The sequence below is a fragment of the Prionailurus bengalensis genome, chromosome A3 (genome assembly GCF_016509475.1).
Source record: "Prionailurus bengalensis isolate Pbe53 chromosome A3, Fcat_Pben_1.1_paternal_pri, whole genome shotgun sequence".
Lineage (NCBI taxonomy): Eukaryota > Metazoa > Chordata > Mammalia > Carnivora > Felidae > Prionailurus > Prionailurus bengalensis.
Window position 1 is genome coordinate 34,326,132 of NC_057354.1, and position 26,154 is coordinate 34,352,285.

General features: G+C 37.0%; 1 protein-coding gene across 3 annotated transcripts in view; it reads left to right on the forward strand.

Moving 5' to 3' along the window:
* PLCB1 (phospholipase C beta 1) overlaps positions 1–26,154 on the forward strand; it is a 702,259-nt gene that overhangs the window by 227,114 nt on the left and 448,991 nt on the right. For all 3 annotated transcript variants that reach the window (XM_043602867.1, XM_043602869.1, XM_043602868.1), the window contains exon 3: positions 5,309–5,377. In XM_043602867.1, coding sequence (XP_043458802.1) covers positions 5,309–5,377 — 69 coding nt within the window. The remainder of the gene's footprint in view (positions 1–5,308; positions 5,378–26,154) is intronic.

Here is a 26,154-nt window from a genome sequence, read left to right on the forward strand (position 1 = left end):
ACAAACATCTGTAGTAAGGGGCTTAATAATGCACAGATTGCAAATGATAATTCCAAGTTTTCTGCTCCCTAGTTTTATGGCATTTTCACCATTTTAAACCTAGCTTGGTTTCAATAAAGAAACCCAGATGTATCATCTTTCTCTTTTCTCTGCTGTGGTTGGTTTTGATAACCTGTGCACCTCATTTCCATTGGTGTTTCATACACTAAGGATCCAATACAGACTTTGGGGAAAAAAGACAAAAATGAAGGCTAGAGAACAAAGGAAATAAGAGAGTGGGAGAGAGTGCGGGGATTTTTTTTTTTTTTATTGAGAGGTACACTACACAGATTTTTACTCCCTCAGAAGTGGAATAAAGTAAAGGAACAAAGAATTGAGTCTGCTTCATCTGCTTCTCTTTAAATTAAAACCCTTCATTAAAGGATTCCAAAATAGTTTTTTTTTCTTTAACATTGGGCATTTTAGGGAGGTTTGACAGTCAATAAAACATATTAATGTCTTCTACTTTTGGTAGATTGAAGTTGAACTTAATGAATATACCACATGTAGAGGTATCCATAATCACCCTCCCCACATGCCCAGCCATTAATATCTTCTCTGTGAAATGTTTGTGACTGTAATTGCTGCTCTGATTATATATTGTGTGAACTTCAAGTACGTTATTATATCGGGTGACTAATGGAATTTGGTGACAATGCACAGAAATTGGTATTCTGGAAAAGAGTTGGTTTTTAAACTGTATTCTTTCCTGAGTTTGCAGTGCATTTCATGGCTCATCTACCTCACAGTGGGTTCATGGCTGATGGATTGAAATCTTTCTGCTGAATAGTAAACATCAGAGATAATTTGGTCTTCCCTTAGCGTTTCTCATCACTCATTCAAAATATCAAAAATAAGTACTTGATTACTGTTAATTCACTTTCATCTGTACTGACAAAGGGAGAAGGTACATCTGTCAGCACTTTAGTGGATATATGGGGATGGGGGGTTCCTAGGAGTGTGGTCTCCAAGCTCTGTAGGGGGCCACTGTATGCCTTGGAAATAAAGCAGGTCTACTAGTCCATCCTTTCTTTACTGGCCAAGGTAGGGCACCCCAATCCTCTTTTCATTGTTGGATGGGCTTAGAGGTGAAAGAGAACCAATTTCCTTCTTTTGCTTTTCTAAAGATATCTTTAATGTTATTAAGTATAAAGCAAAGGTTATATAGCATAGCATTTTCAGCAAACATAGAACAATTTCAGTGATTGCTTGAATTTTTGAACAGAGACATTTGCTTTTATAGGGTGAAATTTAATGCTAAGAACCCTTATTAGAGTAGGTGTTGATGCCATTTGTCATTCAGTAGTTTTTCTTCAATTAAATTGAAGCCTAGATTCACCACAAGGCACACTTTTGCACTCAGGAAGTAAAATATTTTTATTTCACACTTCTCTGTATAAAGAAATGACAGATGTCGATTCTTCATACAACGTATTATAACATATCAGTAATGTATAATTTTATCAATCATGTTCACCTAAAAAGCCTTATAATAACAACCCCATGAATGAGTATATATCAGTGCTTTGACAAGCACTGGTGTGGTCTATGGACCAACAGCATCCACATCACCTGAGAACTTATTAGAGATGCAGATTCTCAGGTCTATCCCAGTCCGGCTGATCCAGAAACTGATGGATGGCACCCAGCCAGTCTGTTTTAACAAGTTTTCCGGATGACTGTCATGCAAGCTAAGCTTTGAGAGCCATGGGTATAGAAAGTGTTATCATACTCATTCTATAGATGATACAGTTGATGCTTGATGTGTCCCATGATTGGTTGGATACATGACCAGTTAATTTTAGGGCCCTTCCTCAAACTCAGGTTTTCTACTTAAACATCATGTGACCTTCCTCTCTTAATGAGTAAAAGATAGTGAATTCCATAAAGCTGGAAATCAGTATCTCTTAAATGAACCGAGAAAGGGACCATTTCGCTGCTTTCTAATAATGAGAGTAAATTGTTAAAACTATTAACTGGAGAAAATTAACCTAGAAAAAGTTTTAATGACATAAGCAACATATTGTGGTCCTGTGCATTGGGTTCCTCATTTTCTTTTTAGTGGAAGCGAGAATAGAATGTAGTTAAACCCCAGGGGGGTAGCTGTTGCGTGTTAATAGAAGTGGGAGACACTATTTTAATCATCACTTTCTACTCGAATGAGTCCATTGGACAGCTTTTCCACCTGGGTCTTTCCCATGCCACATTACCCACGTTGATAGTGCCCTGCGGTGGCTTTCCTACACACACAATTTTACACACAGGCGAGAGAAATTTCTTAGACGCTGTGGTATCGGAATGAATCCCCAGGGCAGCTAGCGTTAAGTACCCCTCTGTGACTTGGGGAATGAACGTTTCTTCTTGAGCTGAGAGTAGAAAACAGTGTTCATTATCTGTAATATAAAAGTCTATATAATGATTCCTGCTAAGATCTAGTTCTTTGTGAAGTCACTTTGGGTTTTGTGTGTATAAACAAGTAGAGTTGAAGGCTTTGTTTGCTCAACTGGAAGGAATTTCCTTCGATAGAAAACCATGATATAAGATGAGGTAAATGTGTTATGTATGTGTGTATGATTTTATTCTGCATATATGGAAAACATGTAACATATATGGAAAAGTGTGACAAACATAAATGTCAGTGTTTTATGGATAATTTTAAAGAGGACACACATGTAATAACTACCAAGTCCCAAGCATTTGTGCTAACTGTCCATGCATCCCTGCTGTGTATCTCCCATGGCTTGTAGTTTTCTGCACACAATTCCTGCCTCTGTGCATTTGCACCTACTGTTTCCTCTTCCTCTAACCCTCCTTCCCGACCAGAACACAGAATTATAAGGCTGGCAAACTGTTTCTCGCCCTCGTGTATTAGCTGAAAAGATGCCATAGTCCTTTGTAGCCCATGTCTCAGTGTACTTTGAAATGTCTCCTTTAAAGTATAATAAGTGGTTTTGTGCATGAGCTGCTCAAAACAGCTGTTTTCTGCATTGTTGGTGTCGTTCCTCAGTACCAAGCCGGTACCTGCCACATAGCAGCATTTGATAAATAATGCACCATTGAACTAATGGCTGGCATTTCTACTTGGATGAACCCCTCAAACCAACATCTCCAAAATGCATTATCATTTTGCCCAAACTTCCAAGTTCCAATGGGGAATATGGAAACCCTAGGGCTGTTTATGACTCCTCTCTTCCCTGTAGACAATTCTACCTCATGTTATGGCTTTCATCTTTCTTCCAGTTACCTCTACCTTCATTTGATCTCCTGTCTCTCAAATGTCCACTTGGTTCTGGTCTTCCGGTTGAAGCTTCTTCAAGCTTAGGGCTCTTCCTGCTTCTCTCCTTCCAGCACGGGTTTTGGTTGTCTTGCTGTGGAGATAACAGACCCAGACCAGCTGTTCCATCGCCTCAAGTCTGAGGACTTCCTTATGCATTTGCCTAAGTGAATCATTGAGTCTAGCATTGATACCATTCTTTTCTAACACTGATAAGGTGACCTTCACTATTGCTAACGGTACAGCCTTAGGGGAATTGTAGTACCAGATCTTCTATCCTGCAAGATCTTTGCTGGGTTGCTCTCCTCACACCCCAGGGTTTGGGAGGATTTCCAACAGTCACACCTGGCAAGGAATGGGTTAAGGGATCCACTAAAATAGGAACAAGCAAACTTATAAGTCCAGGGTGAGCAAAAGAAAAGAAGACCCTGTTTCTTGTTCACAAGAACAAGCTGTGAAGCTTGGGCTTCACATATAAGTGCGCTGGAGCCACGTGTTCTGTTGGACCTGCTGTGTGGTCTTTCATGCCAGTGGACAGACTCCACCCCCACCCCTATGACTGCAATCATGAAATCAACCTCAAGTGCAGGAAAATAATCAGACCCTTTTACATGGAACATTTGGAACTGGTGGCAGCTATTTGAAGGAATTGTCTGGGAACCCCAACTACAAGTACTTGGGGATATTAGGGCCCATAAGAAATTACACCCACTCGTGTTTAGAGGCTCTGAGCAGCAGAATGATGCTGCAGTGCCTCCTGTAAGAAGGGAATTAGAGGCCTGCGTCCAGCTGTCTCATTGTCAGCATGAGTCAGATGCATGACTGTTCATTGCAATGCCGCTCCATCTCGCCAGCGTAGAGTCTCCTGTTAACTTGGCGATGTGTATTGTCACAACACTCATGGCTCAGTGTCCTTAGCTGGACTCTCAGGGTTTCCATCCTTTTGCCCATATCCCTTTCTGGTATCATCTCCCATGACTTTTCTTCATACGTTCTAGGCCCCAGTAATGGAACACTGAATGTTGCCTGTGAAAATCCCCTCCCACGCTGCCATTACATTTTCCCTGTGCTGTTCCTTCTTCCCGGGTGCCTCTCTATCCCCTTCTGCCTCCCTACCCTTCTCCCCTGCAGTGTTCTCCATCTCTAAGCATTTCTAAGCATCCATACCTCAAGGTTCTGTCCAAACCTCTGGTCCTTTCTTGTCTAGATATTTTCCAGTGTTATGCCTTCCAACTCCTTTTATCCATGCTCAGTGACTCCTTCATGGACTTTTTTTGAGCCCTGGGGGAAAAACTTTCTTTTCTCTGTTGACTCCCATAGCAGTTAACTTTATAGTTGGCATTAACACATCCTCCCTTGTCTTATGCATATACATTTCTTTACTCCCTTGTTTGACAGCAAGTCCATCCAGAGGAGCTATCACATTTTATGTATCTTGTATCCTAGAGTAACTTGCATATTATGGGTGTTCAGTAATATATAATGAATAAATGAAAAGATCGAGGCATAAGAAATGAGTGCTAAAGGCTGGAGAGGGGGCAGGTAGGTGAGGCAGATTCATCTCTTTCCCTTGGCAAGGTGAACTGATGGGAACATCTCTTTCCACCACCCCCTATCCCCATCTCCCATGCCACTCACATGTCCTCACACTCAGACTGACTCTCAGGATTATTTTTTGACCATGGAGCAGGAAGGCACGGTTCATGATGATTTAGGAACAGCTCATAGTATAGACCGGGGACCCTGACCATGCCCATTATACTTTCAAAATGTCTCAGCATATATATTAAATTGAGCAGTTAACGGTTAGCTATCTTGTTGTTTCCACTCCAATTCGATTGATAAAGAATGTGAAAGAAAAAATATCCTAACTGCAGAGAAATCTTCAGGCAGGTCTCAAGATAACATGATTTTTTTTAAAGAGATGACAGTGATATAAAATAATGAAAGGAGATCTGTGGGGATGCTTAACAATTTCACATTTTTGCCTTCCAGGAGACGGAGCTGTTAGATCTCAGCCTTGTCAAGGATGCCAGATGTGGGAAACATGCCAAAGCTCCCAAGGTAAGAAGTGGAGTGTTGTGCACCCGCCAGATGCTGCTTTGAGGATTTGGCCGTGTCATGGTATCAATTAATTGCCCCAGTTAAAAGTTTCTCTGTTGTAGATGTTGTAAAACACAATAAAACAGCCAGTCCTTCCAGAAGCCTGTATGCCCTAAACATTTCCACTTTTGTTCAAAGAAGGCAACAGTGAGTAAAAATATAGGCAGTTGGACACGGCGTCTTGCTTTCTGTCCTCTAATTTTCGTGTTGCTTGAAAATATATAATGAGGCCAAAGTTTCTGGGTAATTCTAAATAGTTAAAATGTTCTTGAAGTTACTTGGAAACTTCCTGGAGCCTCATATGCATACATGAACTAACTCTTAGACATGATGAATAAGACTGTAATTCAAATACTTTATAAGTAATATCACTTCATCCAAAAAGCCAAAGGGTGTGAAGTCCTTCTATAAATGTTACTAGTGAAGACCCGGGGAAGTTTGGGATCAGTTGTGTGGCCTGTTAATTTGTTTTTGTTTGAAAACCTTACTGAAGAAATACTCAAAGCAGTGTTTGTGATTTTATTTCCTTTTTTTTTTTTTTTGGAAGATTATTTAACAAATGTTGAATAAAGAATATACAAATTTTTTTAAACTTAGATTCTGGTTGAGTATACTAACAAACTGCATTGACTTGCCTGTACAGTGGGAAACTACTCTTTATTGTATTCAAATTTTAGTACGTTAAATACTTCCTTTCTAGCAAAGATAATATTGTCAAATAGGGAAGTACAGGTGCCATTCAGGAACTCTTACCTCTTACCATAATTGATATAAAACTAGCGATTTTCTATTTGAGTATCTGCCTGCAACTTTTGTTTTATTCTTTAAAAGTCAAAATACTTTCTTTGACATCAAAAATTATCTGTTGCTGTGGAGAAACAGAAAGAAAAAAAATCACCTGGAAGGATCATTCTTCAGATACATAACAGTGCAATATTTGCTGGCAAATTCTGCCATGGAACGAACACCCAAATACTGGTTTTACTGCTGTAGGAGTTAAGCTGATCTATAGGAAAACGTGAAAAATGAAGACAGAAAAATCTGAATTATTTTCAAGAAGGTTTCTAAATGTGTTTTCATGTGCAAATAGTCTATTAGTTGTGTTGCTCTCTTCATAATTAATCAAATTTTAGTAGTTTGGTCTTTTAATTTTGTAGCAAGCTTATCATTATTAATGCTTCCTTGATGATTCAGAATTGTTTAATGTTTAGTGTAGGAAAGAAGTTCTTTCTTCTTCTTTCCCCCAAAACATTCCAGCCATGTTTCAGGTAAGCCTGTTAGTTCCAAGAACTGCATTGATAGTGGAGTTATAAAGTTTGCCTTTAAATGCAAGTTCATTGGCCTAACTTGAAATTTGATGATCAATATTAATGATAAAGACTACTGCTGCCTACACTCCCGTAGAGCCCCCTTTGTCTGCAGGCATCAGAGGTGGAGTTGGCATCTCTGCCACCTGGAGTTTCTTTCTGGCTTCCCTCTCTCTCTTTTATTGTAGCATTCAGCCTGCTGATCAGTTCAGTGTTTCATTTATGGACGCGGTTGGATACGTGTCTATTGCATGAGGATAAATTAATAGAACTAGGGTCTGTGCTATGCTCAGCTGATAAACCACTATTAGATCCTAAAATATTTCTCTTAAAGACAGACTTGGATACTTGGAATACTCTGACCTTTACTGTTTTGTTTTCTTTTGTCCCCGCCCCCCCCCCCAAAGATTGCTTTCTCTGTGGATTATCTGTGTCCTTGGCATTTTTCCACTCTGTTCCTTGCTGGTGTTCAAGAACTTCAGTCTACTTTAATATTTTAAAACCTGGGTTCTGTTGTGTGACCTTCCTGAGACTCAGGCTTCCTCATTGGCTACATGGTGATAATGATAACAACAACAATAATAGTAACTAAGATAATAATGAATGGGCACTTCGTATCATTACTATAATGGCTAAATTAAATAATTCCTTAGGAAATCTTTAGCAAAGGAGTTCTCAAATTTGACTGCCTGTGGAATCACCTCAAAAGCTTTAAAAAATGGTAATGTCTGTTTCCTAATCCCAAAGATTCTGGTGCTACAAGATTCTAACTGGTGTTGTAGTGTGGATATCAGGGCTTTTGAAAAGCAGATTTGTAGCAAAATTTGAGCACCACTGACTTAACAGATCACTGCTATTTAATAGGCACTCATTAAATATTAGCCACTATTGTTGGTATTATCATTGTTATTTTTATATTTAATATTATTAAAAAATTTCAATCATATTTGCAGGAAGTCAGGTTTTAATTTCACTTTATGTGGAAAAGTTTATGTTGTAAAGAGAGATTGGATTGTGGGGCTTGGATGAAAGTGGCTTTGTGGATTGATAGGCAAGAAAGAAGTTGATATGACTCTCAGTTTAGAAGTCTTTAAGCTGCAAGGGGAGCCTGGGCGGCTCAGTCAGTTAAGCATCTGACTCCTGATTTCAGCTCAGGTCATGACCTGGCAGTTCATGGGAGCAAGCCCCACATCAGGCTCTGTGCTGACAGCATGGGGCCTGCTTGGGATTCTCTCTCCCTCTCTCTCTCTGCTGCTTCCCTACTTGCTTGCTCTCTCTTTCTCTCTCTCGCTCAAAATAAATAAACTTAAAAAAAAAGTCTTTAAGTTGCAAAAGAAAACCCCAGCTCAAACTGGATAAATAATTAAAAAGAAAACTTATTAGAAATGATTGGAATGTATTGAAAATTCCAATGGAAGTCTCACTCAGCTGCTCAGGGACTATCACCAGGGAACAGATACTTATTTCTCTTGCCAGTCTGGCTTCCAAGGTGCCAGAGGCAATTCCTCTTCCATCCTCAGAATCCCGTTGGTGGCCATCCTCCACTCACCATCACTGGCACCTTCCGGGTCCCCCACATTAGCAGCAGTTCAGTATGGGGACCAAAAGAGAAACAAGCTTCCCATGTATAACCACCTTGTAGAAGGAGGCCTATGGCTGGAGGAGGAAAACTAAATAAGAGGAGACCATAGTGTTGGCTGGAACAAAAGCAGTAGGACTGATGGCATAAGAATAAAAAGTGTCAGGATAGCGGTATGGAGTGAGACAAGCCCAGTAAGGATGAGGAGTCAATGGAACATGAAGACAGATTGAGTGGAAGACTTTCTGCAGGGGTTTACAGACCATCAAGGAAGGAAGAACATGTGTGGAGCAGATATTATTTATCAAAATACTCAGGCACCCCTCAAATATTTATCTGTGCATGCATATTATTTTTATTTTCCACAGCATCTCATTACATAAAAATTCACAATCTAGCTGAAGACGAACTGTTTTCTATGCCTGCTGTGATTGGAAATAACATTTAGAAGAAATGGAGAAGTGTCTATGTGTTGCCCTGTTAATGAATTTTAAATGTCGACTACCAGCACAGTATATGAAATTCCAGATCAGCTTTTCTGTATACAGCCTTTGTCCTAGTTATCAGTTTCAAAATTTCTCACTGGAGATAAATTGGAAGATTTTTATCCACATATAAAAACGTAAAAGAAAAAAAAACATCTTGTCCTTTGAAATCTAAAAAAATGTATTTATGTTTCCTTCTTTGCTCTCTCTCTCCCTGACTCCCAGGCTTATAAAGCACGTGTAGAGACAAGGTGCTCTCGGATGTGCCTCTTGCATGTGCTGGGTACACATATTCTCTGCATGTTCATTTCAAAAGGAGCTTTTTTAAAAAAGTAAAGTTTATCCCTGTGGTTTCTCTGGGTTGCTGACCCAGCAGATCAGTTTAGTGGCACATGTACAGCATTAATACAATGAAATAGATCTGGCTAGAATGAATGAAAAATATCAGCATTTTGTGCAGAATAAGTTTGTTTGGTGAAACTTCTTTCATGCATGTGAATATATGTTCTGGATCAACAAAAAGTGCATTTTTTACTCTACACCATGTCATAAAGGTTTAAAAATGCTGCTGAGAAAGATAGTTTCTTTATCCTCAGGATTCTCAGGATGTATTTTATCTATAGGTGTATTTGAAAAGTAGATGGAGCCAGAAAACTGGAGATATGGGTTTGGATGCCAGCTCAGTCAGTAACCTACTTCTCTCTGTGCCTCTACTTCCTCATCGATGAAATGGGGCATGTGGGGGCCATAGGGTTTTAGGTGTGGAAGTTGGGTTAACCCTTGATTCCAACTTTTAAAATGAGAAGTTAATCAAGCCAAGGCACTCCATCTTGTAGATTATAAAATTAATGTTGAACAAGTTTGTATCAACTAAAACTTCTTGCCTTAGTCATAGGAAACCAGGTGCACTTAATAAAATATCAGGTCACATTCTAACCAAGGTAAGGTGCAATGCAAACAAAAATAAAAGGAAGGAAGAGGGGCGCCTGGGTGGCTCAGTCGGTTAAGCGCCAGACTTCAGCTCAGGTCATGATCTCTTGGTTCGTGGGTTTGAGCATCGGGCTCTGTGCTGACAGCTCAGAGCCTGGAGCCTGCTTCAGATTCTGTGTCTCCCTCTCTCTGACCCTCTCCAACTCTCACTCTTTCTCTCTCTCAAAAATAAATAAACATTGAAAAGTTAAAAAAAAAAAGGGAAGGAAGGAAGAAAGAAAGATTTATGCCGAACTTTGCACGTGGCTTCTCGAAAGCAATTGTAGGATTGCTGTGGACTCCACAGAGACTGTGTACTTAAGGAGGCTCTCCTAGGCTTTGAACATGAAAACTCTGTTGTTGACATTCACTCTCAATAATACTTGCAGCAATGCCACTGAAAAATATTTCTATAGTTTAACTTCCAAATTGTGTTTCGTCCAAAGAAAACTGCTTCATGTGCTTTGCTGACAATTAACCAATTCAATAAAGGGCAGTTTATTTCAGATGTGTAATGTTAATTGGAATACAGATTCCTGGTAAATATCTAGATTACAATTAAGTTCTACGTGGCAAGTAGTATCACTACAACCACATAAGGCAGATTAGAGTAAAATGAAATTTTAAAAATTGATCAGTTTTAGTTTCTGAAACCCCAAATGAAAATGATGGCTTTTAAAATCATTAAATGCAAAAAATAAATAAGATAAGATAAAATAAAGTAATTAAAAGCATATTTGGAAAGGAACATACACCACAGTGCCTAGCCCTACAAGCAGACTCCAGCATCCCACTGGGGGGTGGGGGGCAGATAACAGATCAGTCCCACTGGGACCCATAAAACAAGACAGAGTTCATTGACCATGAGTGGTGGAGAGGCTTGCTGCTTTGTTGAGTCATCATGGAGTATGTTCTCTTTTTAAGATGAGGTGATAGGAGTAGAGATATTAATTAAGAAAAGGAAGAGCATTCCAGGCAGAGGGCAGAGCAAGAGTAAAGGTGCTGATGTGGGAACATAGTTTGGTATATTTGAGGAATAGCAAGGAAGCCAGTTGTCTACAGTGGTGTGCAAGAGAGAAAGGATGATGAAATCAGAGAGGTAGCCAGGGACCACAATATTCTGGCCCTGTAGACCAGGCTAATGACTGTGGCTTTTTCTTCTGCGAGAACGAAGAAGGGATCTGAGAGTTCTGAATAGAGTAGTGACAAGATCTGATGTTGCTTTTCAAAATATCACTTGCCACTGCATGGAGCATAGACCATAGAAGAGAAAGGAAGAAGTAGGGACGCCAACCAAATGGCTATTGCTAATATCCTGAGTGGTGCTGATAATTGTATTAACTGCGAGATGTAAAGGTAAGGGGGAGAAAGAATGTCAGAATCTGAATTTGAAGGTGGCACCACAAGGTTTGTTAATGTGTGGGATGTGAGGTATGAAAAAAGGATTCAAGAACAATGCTTAGTGTTTGGACCTGGAAAAGTGGAAGGACTGAGCTGCTGTGTCCTAAGCTGGGAAGGAAGAAAGAAACACATTTAAATAGAAAAATTCAGAGTTTTGCTTCTTTGTTTGTTTGTTTGTTTTTGGATATTTAATGTTTGAGGTGTCTGTTCCACTTATACCTGATGATGTCGTATTTGGATATACAGATCTGCTGTTCAGGGGAAAGGTTGGCCACAAAGTTGTAAGTGAATATTTAAATCTCAAAGCTAAATGAGGACTCTTAAGGAATGTAGGTGTAGAAGAAAGCAAGGTGATGTCTGAGCCCTGGGACTTCCAGCATTTAAACTTTTAAAAAATGGAAAAGAGGGACGCCTGTGTGACTGTCAGTTGAGTGTCGACTTCAGCTTCAGTCTTGATATCATGGTTCACGAGTTCGAGCCCCACATCAGGCTCTGTGCTGACAGCTCAGAGCCTGGAGCCTGCTTTGTGGATTCTGTGCCCCCCCCCCTTTGCCCCTCCCTCACTCGTACTCTTTCTCTCTCTCTCTCTCTCAAAAATAAATAAAACATTTTAAAAAATGGATGAAAAAGAGTCAGGAAAGAGGCCAAGAATGGTATATAACTAAGAGAACTGAAAACAGGGGCTTCAAACAGGTATCTGTATACCAGTGTTTATAGTGGCATTATTCACAATATATATGTACCACAGTGGATTATTATTTAACCTATAAAGAAATGAAATTCTGACACAGGCTCTACATGGGTACACCTTAAAGACACTATGCTAAATGAAATAAACCGGACACAAAAGGACACATACTGTATGATTTCACTTATATGAGGTAACTAGAGTAGGCAAATCCATACAGCCAGAAAGTAGAATGGCAGTTTCCAGGGGCTGGGAGGAGGCAAGAATGAGAGAATGGGAAGTTATTACTTAATGGGTACAGAGTTTGTTATGACAACATTAAAAAGTTCTGGAGGTGAATGGTGGTTAATGATTGCATAACGCAACAATGACTATTATCTAATGTCACTAACCTATACACTTGAAAATCATTAAAATGGTAAACTATGGCATGCATATTTTACCACAATCTAAAAAAAAAAAAAGGAAAAAAGGAAAAGACAGAAGGAACAACCAGTGAGGACAAGAATCAGAAGAGAGTATTTTCTGGACATCTAAAAAAGGATTTCAAGAAGGAGGGAGTAGTCATTTAGATAAAATGGTGGAATTTCCTTCTAGCTTTTTCTTCTCACTTTTGTACACTTTTAATTTTATTGAAGTTACCATTTTATATACGCTTTATTTTTTCCCACATATTATCAGCCTTCCCTGCTAATATCCAAAATAGGCTATTTATTTAAGGGTTGTCGAATCCCAAATAGCTCATCATAGGATCCGGATGCCAATATATAAATCTCATAATGAGCTGTTATTTGGATGTTCTACAACAGTGGTTTCAATGAATCATCTATGAGGCCGGGAGTTGAAATGAGTGCTTTATTTATTGTCCCCCTTTGCTGATTATAAGCTATTTCCCTAACTTTGTACAGATTCCACCATTGTGTGAAGCCACGGTCATAAAATTTGTTACAGATATTTGAAGTTGAGGGAAGAAGAAAACCTTTTGTAGAATAAAATAAATGTTTCTCTCTTTTTCTCTCAATCGCTAAGGAGCTCTACCTTCAGCCCGTATATTCTTGGTTCTAACTATTTCTCAACTTACCTGACATGATGCAAGAATTTTTGTTTGTTTGTTGTCATCCTGCTTCCATAAAAGTATTTATTTACATCTTTACTAAATGGACAAAAATAGAGCTTAAAACTTCACAGAATTATCTGTGTATGTGTAATGGTTTTGACAGCCAGTCACATTTATCTCCAGATGTAAATTATATGGCATGGTTCCTTTTTCATGTTCATTAAATTCCATAGATGTCAGTGGTTTGGTTTCCTTGGAAACAAAAACCTTTATATAACTAGTCAGAGATTTGGTAGCAGAAATATCAGGATGCCGAGGGGGGTAAGGAATGGTTCCTTCGGTAGATACATATTTGCATTTAAAACTCTTCTGCCTTTTCCATGTTCCTCTCACCCTTATGTTCATTCACTAGTGAACAAGAGAAGGTTTTAAAAGCTACCATTAAAGTATAGAATATCTTTTCTAATGGTTAAAAGCTTTTTACATTTATTTTCAAACAATCACAGACAGGCTAAGTCTTTTCTGGGATGTTGGTGTAAATTCCCAAATTTGAGAAGAGTGTGTCTCTTATCAAGAGTTAAGTTAGATTTGAACATTTGAGCAATGGCTACATAACTCAGTATATATGTATATTCATCTGTAAAATACTAACTGAACATGTGTGTGGCTGAATAAAGATTCTATGTTTTATATAATAGCAAGTGTGTGTCTTTAGCACCCCACTGTCAAAGAGTTCGAAAGCTCCCTGACGGGTTGTGGAGAGTGAACAGGGGACCACAGTTCTGCCAAGGGGGAAGAGCAGGCTAAGGTCATGGCAGCCATGGACGTTCTCATTGGTCAGGGTGGACCCCTTATTTTTGTTTTTGTTTTTTTTTAATTTTTTTTTCCACTGTTTATTTATTTTTTTGGGGGACAGAGAGAGACAGAGCATGAACGGGGGAGGGGCAGAGAGAGAGGGAGACACAGAATCGGAAACAGGCTCCAGGCTCTGAGCCATTAGCCCAGAGCCCGACGCGGGGCTCGAGCTCACGGACCGCAAGATCGTGACCTGGCTGAAGTCGGACGCTTAACCGACTGCGCCACCCAGGCGCCCCTAGGGTGGACCCCTTGTTGAAGACAAGGTTAGTAGTATGTTACTTAAACCTCACGTCTTTTCAGAAGGCTGTGACTCATTTTATCATTGCTCCTATCTGGTATAATTTCAATCTAAACCCAATTTGTTCTACATGTAATGGTATAGAGTTGCATTTTGAAAATGTTTCTCAATTTTATTTCTTTCAAATGCAATAATACGCCATCTTGTGGAAATATCTGATATTTATTTCTTAAATTAATTCTGCATGGTGAACTGCCCTCTGAAGGGTTTTTAATCTTGAGTTCTAACGCAGAGATATGAGAAGTACTTGGGGAGCTTTTAAAATCTCCATGTCCAGGCCACACCCTGGATCAGTTGAATCAAAATGTCTGGTGTGGGGCTCAAGCACCAATATTTTTCTTTAATAATTTTTCTTTAAAATTTCCCAGAGTTTCCTGTGTTTGGCAAAGTTTGAAAACAATTACTCTAAGGAAAAAGAGCACCAGGTTAAATGGATGGTCTCTCTTTTTTTTAAATAGGGATTTTATGTGGTAAGGTATTGAGAATTTTCCTAGAGTATTTGTTTGTCAAAAAGACTAGTTTTTAGTATACTTTCCCTTAAACTTGATTGGCTTTAATTAACATAAAGTATGTCAAGGTGTTTGTATTAATCTCCTCTGACAAAGTACCACAGACTAGGTGGTTTAAATAACAGAAATGTATTTCCTCATAGTTCTGGAGGTTGGAACGGATCTAGGTATCAGCAAGGTTGTTTTCTTCTGAAGTCTGTCACCTTGGCTTCTGGATGGCTGTCTTCCTTCTTTGTCCTCACATGGTCTTCTCTCTGAACCAATCAATGTCCTAATCTCCTCTTGTTGTAAGGACACCCATCCTATCATAGTAGGTCCCATCCTGAAGGCTTCATTTTAACTTAATTACCTCTTTAAAGAGCTTATCCCAGAATAGAGTCACATTCTGAATTGCCAGAGATTAGGACTTCAACACATGAATTTTGTGGGGACACAATTCAGCCTATGACAGCATTTCCTTATTACATTACAAAGCCAAGTTCATGATTTACTTCTGTATTGGGAATACTACTGCAAGATTATTTAAAAATTGATCTAATATAAATACATTTGTTCTTTATAATCAGTATGATTGTCAAAGTGAATAAAATGGGGAGTAGGAATCATTGCAGAAATAGGCATTATTGCTTTTTAGAAGTACCTTTATTTCAGAATGTTTTTTTCTTATTACCCACACATTCGTACTCATTTTTTTGTATGCCAGAGCACCCAACATGTATCCTTGTGCATTGTAAGTGTTTAATAAAGTATAGTCATTAAGTGCACAAGCTGTTAGGTCAGATGGCCAAGACTCAAAGCCAATAACCAGCTATCGAACTCAGCAAGTTATTCAACACCTCTGAGACTTAGTTTGCCCATCTGAATTATGGAAAAAATCTCCATGTTTTCCTTACCTGCTTGCCGCAAGACTCAATGATAAAATGCATCTAAAATACCACAGCCTTCGCATCTGTTGTATATGATGAATACATTTTACCTATCATTATGGATGAGTTTTAGTAAGTGAATAAAATACATCTATCACTGATGTTCATATGATGTGTTATAGTAGCAAAACCAAGATAGAGTTGGATAATTTACCTATTTACGGTGGAATTCCGTGCACTACTCTGGATTGCTTCAGAATGACAGATTTACACCTTTGTAGCTCTGGTGTTTATACCTACCAATGGAAATCTATTTTTATATGTTAACTGTACAAATACAAAATTGAAGCACATTTATCATTGCAGCCAAACACCTGCCCACAGAGGGCCATCAGCAATCTATTTGCATTAAGACTTACTGTTTTTTGGGGGGCACCTGGGTGGCTCAGTCAGTTAAGTGGCCGACTTCAGCTCAGGTCATGATCTCTCAGTCTGTGGGTTTGAGCCCCGCATCAGGCTCTGTGTTGACAGCTCAGAGCCTGGGGCCTGTTTCAGATTCTGTGTCTCCCTCTCTCTCTGCTCCTCCCCCACTCGCACACTCTCTCTGTCTCTCATAAATGAATACACGTTTAAAAAAAAAACATTAAAAAAAGACTTACTGTTTTGTTTTGTTTTGTTTTTTCCTAAAAACTGTCTAGATTTTTCCAAAGGTTAAATCGATTTTCTCAACCATCAAAATAATTTCAGAGCAATTTACTTACAGTTGAGAACATGTTGACATATTTTTCTACATTATGAAGCCATGGAAGCAAAATCTGAAACAGTATTTTGAAATGGAAGAACACAATTTGGGGTCAAAGAGACCCAGATTCAAATCCCAGTGCACACATTAACTGAGAGATGCCAGGAAGCTTTCTTAGTTTCTCTATGCAGTGATAACTCCTGCAAGGATAGGGTTGTCTGGTGAGGTGGATTATGGTTCATAACAAGACACAAATCGTAGTGTCGTATACTTTGGGAGCTCACTCATGGCTACTTAACTATCTGCCTTATGTTCACTTTTCAATTTATTCTTCTTAGCACTTATTGTAGTGTCTGATAGATAATTAAGCATATATAGAACTTAAATTGTTTCCTTTTCAAAGAGTGTGTCCTACAGTAATTTGGCATGCAGTTTGACACCTGGTTCAACAGGGGAAAAAACTGGAAGGCAATTTGACGTGTGATGTGAACAGGAGAAAAAGTCTGGGGAGGGACGGTAATATTTATGTCTATCGTGGAGTTATTGTGGCAGTCAAATAATATACATACCTGAAATGGCTTTGCCAGCCATAAAGTGTGATAGAGTGGTATTCATTTGTGAGGCAGCTTGGTAGAGTGGAAGGAACTTAAGAGTATGTGCTTGTTTATTCTGAGAAATTCATTTTCATCATCTTTGAATGGGAAATGGCTGAAAATTCTTACGTTTATTCTGTTTACCATAAAAACATGAAATCCTGCATTGCACACTTTGGGTATGATACCTGACACAAAGTAGGTATGTTTGGGGAGGAAAGAAGACTTGCAGCATAGTTTTTTGGTTTTTTTCCTCTTTTCTGAATGTGAACACAACATCTGTAGCTGTCTAAAATGTGAAATTTCAAGTACCCAGAGAAATAGTATTGATCTTATTTAAAAAGTGCCAATTAAAAGTCAAAATCATGTAGTAAAATTTGCTTCTTCACAGATCTTTGTTAATGGTAGAAAGAAATTTTCTAAGACTGCCGAAATTAATGTGTGTAGAGATTTCTAGGACATGGATTAACCGAACTAAGCAGAATATTTGTTGGTGTTTAACTGTGAACAGGATCACTGGGTCTAACAGGTCAGAATTCACCTTTCAGCTTCACTCACCAAGACATTTTCTCTGTGCCTTTTGGTACTTCATCATTCAGATATTTCTTGACATTTTAATTTGTATCCAGGTATTACCGATTTCAGGTTAAGACCACTACAGGTTAATTCCAGGTCCACTGAATTCTTTCTAGGGACCAGTTTCCAATGGCTTTCCAAGTTCTCACTAGTGTAAAATTGATGCCACATGGTTTTATTGGAAGAATCTTAAATTGAGATAAAGCTTGAGTTGATGTTACATTTAAAGTGGTTGGAAGTTACTCTGGGAGCAACAGTTTTCAAAAGCTGTAGCTTCTTCCTGATTCCCTATAGAAAAGTGTTTCCAGGAGTTGACTTTATGTCTTGAAAGTGAGACTTGAACTCTGTCCCCTCATGTGGAGGGGACAGCAGTGGTTAAGAGGCTCCACCAATGTTATCTTTGTAGCCACAGTTGATTGCTTCATTTCTTCATATCTAGATTTTCTCATCCATAAAATGAAGTTCATAATGCTATTTCAGAGAGTTTTTGTAAGGATGATCGGCTATGATACGTTTCATAGTCCTGCCTCTGTGCATGGTAGCTTGTTTTCTCTGAAACTTGAAGTCACGAGTTCATACCTTTAATAGACTTGCGATCAGTGTCATTATTTGACAAATTAGACAAATTGCTGCATCAGCCGTAGTGTCATTTTTTTTCTCTTAGATATTTACATTTGCCATCTGTCTTACCTATGCTTCTCACTCTCTGGCCAAGTTTTCATTTTTCATGATATCTTGAACAGCATTTTTTAAAAAAGAGCTTTGTTCATTATTCGTATTATTAAAATACTAAGGTAATGTTTAAATTTTACATTAAGCATTTCCTTACTGGGATTTGTAATACCTGATTAAAAATTACTTGCCAAACATAATTTTTCTTTTTATGAGTGTTAATTAAAAATTAAATTTCACTGTCTTTATTTGAAGTTAAATAAACAAGTCATTTGGTATCTGTGTATGAATTACAGTTACTTTCATTGTTAGAATACCTTAGTGTGAATTTAATAAGACTTTAAAAAGGCTTTTTTTAAAGTTTTATTTATTTTAGAGAGAGAGAGAGAGAGAGAACACAAGTGGGAGAGGGGCAAAGAGAGAGGGACACAGAATTCAAAGCAGGCTTCAGGCCCTAAGCTGTAAGCACAGAGCCCTACACTGGGCTGAAGTTGTAAACCATGAGATCATGACCTGAGCCGAAGTCAGACGCTTAACCAACTCAGCCACCCTGGCACCCTTAAGCAAGAAGTTTTATGTGTTGGGACACATACAGATGATCTGGGAAATTAACTATTCACTTGATTATTTTTGCCATAGGCAAATCTCTACTGTCAAAAATAGAGGTTAGTGAGAGAGATTTATTTTATTTTAGGGGAGTTTGAAAATGTAAGTCTATAGTAATCATTTTCCATTTGTGCAATTTTGTTTGAAGATTAAAGATTATTAAAAGGCATCGTCTCCATATATTTACTTACGTATGTGAATACCAGATGGATGAAAATCTAAATAAAATTAATTTCAGATCTTATATTAGTTCTGTCCCACACGTATACCTAGGAATGTGGAATAGATGAATAATGCAAATAAAATTTTTGTTTACATGGTTTTAAAGTCAATAATGCTTCAAATAAATTAGTGCATAATATTGAAAAAGAATAGATCTTAGAATGTTTAAAATAAAAAGTAGGTATTTTATATGAGGTAGTAGTTGATATAACCTTTCGAACCTATGCTGAATAAAGTGTGTAAGTAAGAGCAAGTAGGCTCGATATTTAATTTTATGGCTAGCTGCTCAAAATTTCATGGTTCCAGTTGATAAATCTTAAGTCAAATAATTTACTTCAAGGATACTGTAGAGCATTTGAAATACTGTAGAAGTTTGACTAGAGCCCTTATTTTTTTTTCCATTCTTACAGAAAAAAAAACCCAAAGTAAATTATTATTCTAGTGTGTAAATTACAAAAAGTCATAAGAGATAGATTCTCTGCTCTGTCAATATTTACCCTGATACTTAACTGTGTTACATTGTTCTAAATTCTTTAAGTAAATTCTTAGAAATGCTCCAAGTAACTAGAAATTCATCAACCTTCTTTTAATCATGTCCTTAAATGTCCTGCTTTTCATTTGCCAACATTCATGCTCAATGCAAGATGAATTGAGAAACCATGAAGTTGTAAAAGAGAATTAATATATGGAGCTGAATCATGCCTTTGTAAGCTGGAGCTAGTTTCTCTGGCAATAAGATGTTAGACAATAAATCATGTATCTAAAATCGTATAGTTGCAGAGACAGAGGAAAGTAAGGAAGTTCAGGAGTGTCATCTGAGTGTGTTGATGTCCTCTTCGCCACAATTAATAAGGTGTGGCTTTGTGAATTCAAGGGCAGAAATTCAGACTGTGGTGAATCTAAGTCCATTCAAAATATTTCTTTTAATCTTGACAACACATACTGCTTTAATAGCATTAGTTGGTATTAGTTTCATGTGGCAAAAATTTCACACACTATTAATTCTAGCACTACATTGGAACACTAGAATTATGCATCTTTGGCTCTAAATAAATCCTTTTGGCTGTATGACTGACAAGAGAAAACCAATTATTTTGGGGGCCAGTCTTGAATTATTGCCTCAATAAAGGCTCTGTCACCCAAAATGGGAGCTTGCACAAAGAACAGTTAAGAACAAGGTGGAGAGAGTAATGGAAGGGTGTTCTGTCATTAATGTTGGCAGCATTTGAAGCTACTACCAAAATGTTTTTTGAAAGAATTGGAGACTAAATAAATTGCCTTAGAGCTTGAATAATTCCAGATACACAAAGGAAAATCCCAGTCATGCTTTTATCTTCCAAGAGATCAAACTGTACATCTATGCATTTACACACATGACATATTTAAAGTTCTTTTATTTCACATATCTTAATCACAGCCATGATGTTAAATATATTTCATATTTATCAGTTTATGCCGGAATAATAATCATTAATTTGAAATCATATTAACTATTTACCATCTATTTACTATGGAATAGTGACACAATTCTCATTTTAGTTTTGCTATTGTAAGTAACCCTGAAGCAAATACCTGCCTTCATTTATTATTTTTCCTCTTTGTTGTTGTTTCCTTAAATTAATAGTCCTGGCATTGGGATTACCTGTCTAAATACATTTGATTTAATCCATTATTACAGGATTCTTCCTCATTTTCTCTTCTTTCACATAGGTATTTTTTAAATTTTTTCTCAAAAAATGTTTATTCATTTTTGAGAGACAGAGAGAGAGAGAGAGAGAGAGAGAGAGCGAGCAGGCAGGGGAGGGGCAGAGAGAGGGGGATGGAGGATCCAAAGCAGGCTCCGTGCTGACAGCAGTGAGCCCAGTGCAGGGCTTGAACTCACCAGCCATGAGATCATGACCTGAGCCAAAGTCGAACGGTTAACCTACTAAGCCACTCAGGTGCCCCCATGTAGGTATTTCTTTATTCTCATGGTAGCAGTTGTATTTCCTTACTGCATTAATACAAGTACTTCTTTGTTACAGCCCACACAAAATAATTCCAAAATAAAAATACTAGTGTCACTAATAACAAATCTAGTAGTGAAAATTCAACATTTCTTTGCAGTTCTCTTTATTTCTTAGAACATTTTTCATTCACAATATAGGTTCCACATTTATTAAAATTTATTATTTTCTGTAGAGCTATACTAATTTGCTGCATAATGAGATGATTTCTTTTTTTATAGTTATATTCAATTTTGGAGATTACTGTTCCTCATTGTTTTTCTTAAGTTTACATTTTGAAAAAGTAAAATATTTATTTACGTGGTTCAAAACCCAGTGTTAATACATACAGTATATACGAATACTCATAAAAGGCTTACTCCCATCCATATCCCTTTCGCTGATTCCTACCCACCGTATAGTTACTTTCTTCCTGTGTTTCTGTTCGCAAAAATGAGGACGCATGTGCGCGCGCACACACACACACTCACTCACACACACAGCTATCTAGTCCCCTCATGTCATTTTTTCCCAGTAATCGGAGATGCCACTTTTTCAAAATATATATAAAACATTTCTATCTCTCTTACACAAAATGTAGCATTCCTTCTGTATGCTTTTATAGCTTGCCTTTTCTCATTTAGTAAAACCTCAAAACCACTCCATACTGGCGTGGGGATCTTTTTCATTATATAGCTGCCCATTATTCCCCTGCATGGGATCCTGTACTTTGTTCAGTCAGTCTCTCGTGCACAAACATTTAGGTGGTTTCCAATATTGTGCTGTGTTGTGTGAGGCTGAATTTAAAAAACAACCAAAACCAAACTTTATGCATGCTTTGCCCTACTGTGCAGAGGTCCAGTTTTAGGGTAAATTCCTAACTTCTAATTTAGGGTTGATTGCTAATTTCTCTTTCATAGGTGCTTTACTCTGTTTTGCCTTGTTTTGATCATTTTCTATCCTCCTTGCAATATATAAGATGATCTTGGTGCCCTCACCCCCAGCCTTACCACATAATGGATTGTCAACTTTTTTATTTTTGTCAGCTTGGTAAGAAATGCTATGGCTTTACTCTTACTATGCATGAAATTAAGCATCCTTTCACAGTTTAAGAGAAAATATGTATATATATTTATAGTTTTTTTTCTATGAATTTCTGCCCGAGTATCTTGCACACTTTTCTATCTGGTATTTGATCTTTTTTGGAGCTTTTTAGGAGAATTAGTTCTTTATCACAGAAAATGTTCTCCAGGTTGGCTTTTGCCTTTTGAATTTCCTTACAGTGTTCTTTGCCATAGAAGCTTTTGTTTGTATTTTTATGCGGTCAATGTATTAAAATGTTCTTTTATTGCCTTTGTACGTGGAGTCACAGAAAGTTCTTTTTCTATATCTAGTTTATAAAGAAATTCACCCACAGTTTTTCTCAAGTATGGTTTTATGATCTTCTGGGATTTCTTATGTTGTATATTATGAGGTATGCGTCTCATTTTATCTTTTTCTTACTTGATATCCTTTTGTTTCAACACTATTTTTTTGAAGTCTGTCTTTTGTCCTAATCTTGTACCTAGGTGTTCTAATTTCATTAATTTAAAAATCCAACTGAACCCATTTTCAGTGTGCTATCCAGTTGTGCCAACACCATTTATATAAAAGGTTCATCTTTTGCACAATTTATTTAAAAGTCCAGCTATTGTCCTAGAGAGTTAAGACACCACCTTTTTCATATACAGTCTTTCCCTATGTACCTAGGTCTGTTTCTAGCCATGTACTCTATTTTATTGTTCAGGCTGGCTTATTCATGTATATCAGAACACTTTGGATTTCTACTCCAGAATAACCAATAAAACAAAACAAAACAAAACAAAAAACAAATAGAATTAAGTTTTTATGAGCCCATTAGATCTACCAAATTTTGTTTTCAGTACTATTCCTTCCTTTTCTCTTAACAGCCACCCCCCATGGAAAAAATTATTTTTTTCTAAGGCAACTTTTTTTTTTGTTTCATATATATATATTCCATTTTCTAATTTAAAAATCTCATTTTTTAAATTTCATTTAAAAAAAACTATTAGAAAATAGAAAACAAAATTATTATCAGTCAAGCAACTGAAATTTTCTAATAAGTTTAATCACAAGTGTCAGGAAATAAAAATTTTAAGAAAAGAGGGGCAGGCACCTGGATGGCTCAGTCAGTTAAGCATCTGAAACTTGGTTTGGCTCAGGTCATGAATCCGGGGTCTAGAGATCAAGCTCCCCGTTGGGCTTTGTCTGGGCATGGAGCCTGTTTGAGATTCTCTCTCTTCTTCTTCCTCTGCCCCCCACCCCCGTGCCTGCTCTCTCCCTCTCAATAAAATAAATAATAAATAAATGAATACATGAATAAATAAATAAATAAGAAAAGAACACTTGTGGCTAGTCTATCTTATAAATTTTATTCTTAGAAATCTATGCCATCAAGTGTTCATTCTATAATTTCTGAGCACATTTAATGTAAAAATAACTCTGGTGCATTATTCATGTTAACAGGCCCTTTAAATAGCCATAAAACACGTGGGAGCACATTAATGCTGCATCTGCCCTGTGCTTTTTAAGTCTATCAATTTTATGGGAGGGAAATCTTGCATAATGTCAGAAGTTGTCTTACATTCTCAGCTGCCTGTGGTGGCAGGGAAGTACCTTAGCTGCATTACGTGGGTGAGAATGTCACATTGCATGATTGGATTTTTATCTAAGGAGGGTGAGAGCTGCCAGTTTCACTTCCTAACTGTTAGAGTGAGGTTCCAAGTTGAGTAAGTTTTCTTTTAAATGAATTCCAGGAGTAGCAACTGTCTGCGACCTGTCTATACTCCTCTTTGAGACAGAAATTTCCTTGACAGTGATTACGAGAAACATAACCATTTTTGCCATTTTATGACCTCAGGGATGTGAAAAATACAAATGATATTAGCCATTTGGATAGCAGTGGAATTAAGCTGGCTTAACATATTTAAAGTGTTTTATTTTTTGAAAAAAAAGTAATTCATGCATCTACTAAAAAATAAATTCTCACCGTGTTAAAGGTTATCATTAAAAAGTATACTCTCCCACCCTCATTTTTTTTCTGTTTCATTTCCAGACGCAGTAAGTCATAGCCCTATTCTTATTCCTATTCCATATTCCTATTTTTATTTCCCAAAAAACCTATGCATATACCAGCCCATTAAATTTTTTTTGATTCTACACCAATGATGGCATACTATCAAGTAGTATATAATCAGCAATATGCCTCAAATTGCACTATATTAGCACCCATATATCTACTTCATTCTTTTTTTGGAGAGTGTAGACTATTTGATTTTATCAATACACCAAAATTTATTTATTGAGCTGCCTCTTAACAGGTGTTTTGTTGTTTCCAGATTTGCTGCTCTAAAGAATGTTTCAGTATATTTACTACATATATCTTTGGGCATAATATGAGTATAGTTGAATTTCCTATGTCTGAAATTCCTTTATCCAAATGCATGTCCATTTTAAATTATGAAATATATTACCAAATTGCTCTGCAAAGAGGTTGTATCAATTTACACTTTCAGTAGTAACATTCAGAATCACCTATTTGTTCACATTCTTACCAACACCATGTTTCATTAACCATTTTTTGAATTTCATAAATGTGATAGATGAAAAAGTTACCTCTTTATTATTTAAATTTGTATTTCTTTAGTTATGAGTAGAGAGGAACCTTTTCTCCTGTGCAATATATTTGTCTTTCCAACCATATCCTTTGCCCATTTTCCAATGGATTGTTGTACTTTTTCTTTTAGCTTCCTTTGATATATTAACACCTGTTCGTCATGTATTATCTACAGCTTTTCAGTTTTATTTTACTTTGTGGAATTTTTGCTTTTCAGAGTTTTTTGGGTAGCCAAATTTATTAATTCTTTTCATTATGAGTTTTTAATTTGGAGTGCTGCTTAGAAGACCTATCCATTCTAAAATAATAAAGATAATTTTGTGATTTCTTCCAGTTGTTTTATGTTTTAATTTTTATGATTGTATCTTTGAGCCATCTGGATCTTATTTTATGACAGTAACAAAGGGATCTTTATTAGGATAGACTAAGGCAGTCCATGATGACCCAAACTCTCAATGTCAGTGGAATAACACACCAAAAGCTTTTTTCTTGTTCAGTCAGCTGAAGGTTTGAAAAAGTTCCAAGCTACCCTCAGCAATATAGGCTATTTCTAACGTGGGCTCTGCCATCCCAATAAAGACCTTTTCATTCGCTGTGGCAGGAGAAGACAGGAACACCTGTTGAACCAACAGGGATTTTTTTCAATGCATCAGCCTGGAAGCGATACATTATTTCTTCTGTTCACATTTCATTGGCCAAATCTAGTCATATGGCCCAGTCCAGTTGCAATGGGGGGCTGGAAAATATAGTCTTCAATATGCTCAGGAAAGAAAGTGGAACCAAATATTACTGCACTGGTAATGTCTACCACAGTGTTAATTTTATTTGACTCTAGATGGTGGCCCAGCTGTCCAACGTAAATTATGGCATAATCCATTTTTTTCGTCACTGATTTGAAGTGTAATCTTAATTATATACTGAAATTTCCTCTATATTTCCATTCTTTCCCTTCATATCTTTAACCTTTCTATATATTTTAGACTAGTTATAATAGCTTTATAATATAAATTATTTGGTAGAGATAGTCTTACTTCATTAGTTTTTCTTTTCATTTATTTATCCTTTCATATGAATTTGAGAATCAATTTCTATTATAATATATTTATATTATTTTTCTAAACATTCTGTTGATTTTCATTGATATTACTCTAAATGTCTAGCTTAACATAGTGACAGTTTATATGTTTCTTATACAAAGTATTTCCATGCTTAATAGAGAGTATGTCTTACGTAAAGATATATGTATCCAAAATGTCTTTTATATACCCTCTTGATGTTTCAAAATTTTCATCATATAGATCTTACACACTTAAAGTTAAGTTTACCTGGATATTCCATCAGTTTGATGCAGTCCTAGGTGAAGATTTCTGAGTGCCTGTATTTAATAAAGGAAAACTAATTTTTGATTTCTTATTGTATATTTAGAACTTCACTGAATCTCTTTGTAACATTTTTCAGTTGATTTTCTTCATCCTACCAAGTATTCAACCATGCCCTGCATAACAAATGATAATATTGTCCCTTTGCCTCTAAATTTTATACCTTTTTCTCTTTGACCTTAAGTTTATGTATTTTGATAATTTGGTAAAATTCTCATCCCTTTGTGGTTGGACAAAAATTAATTCGTGTTTTATATGATGTCATTTTTT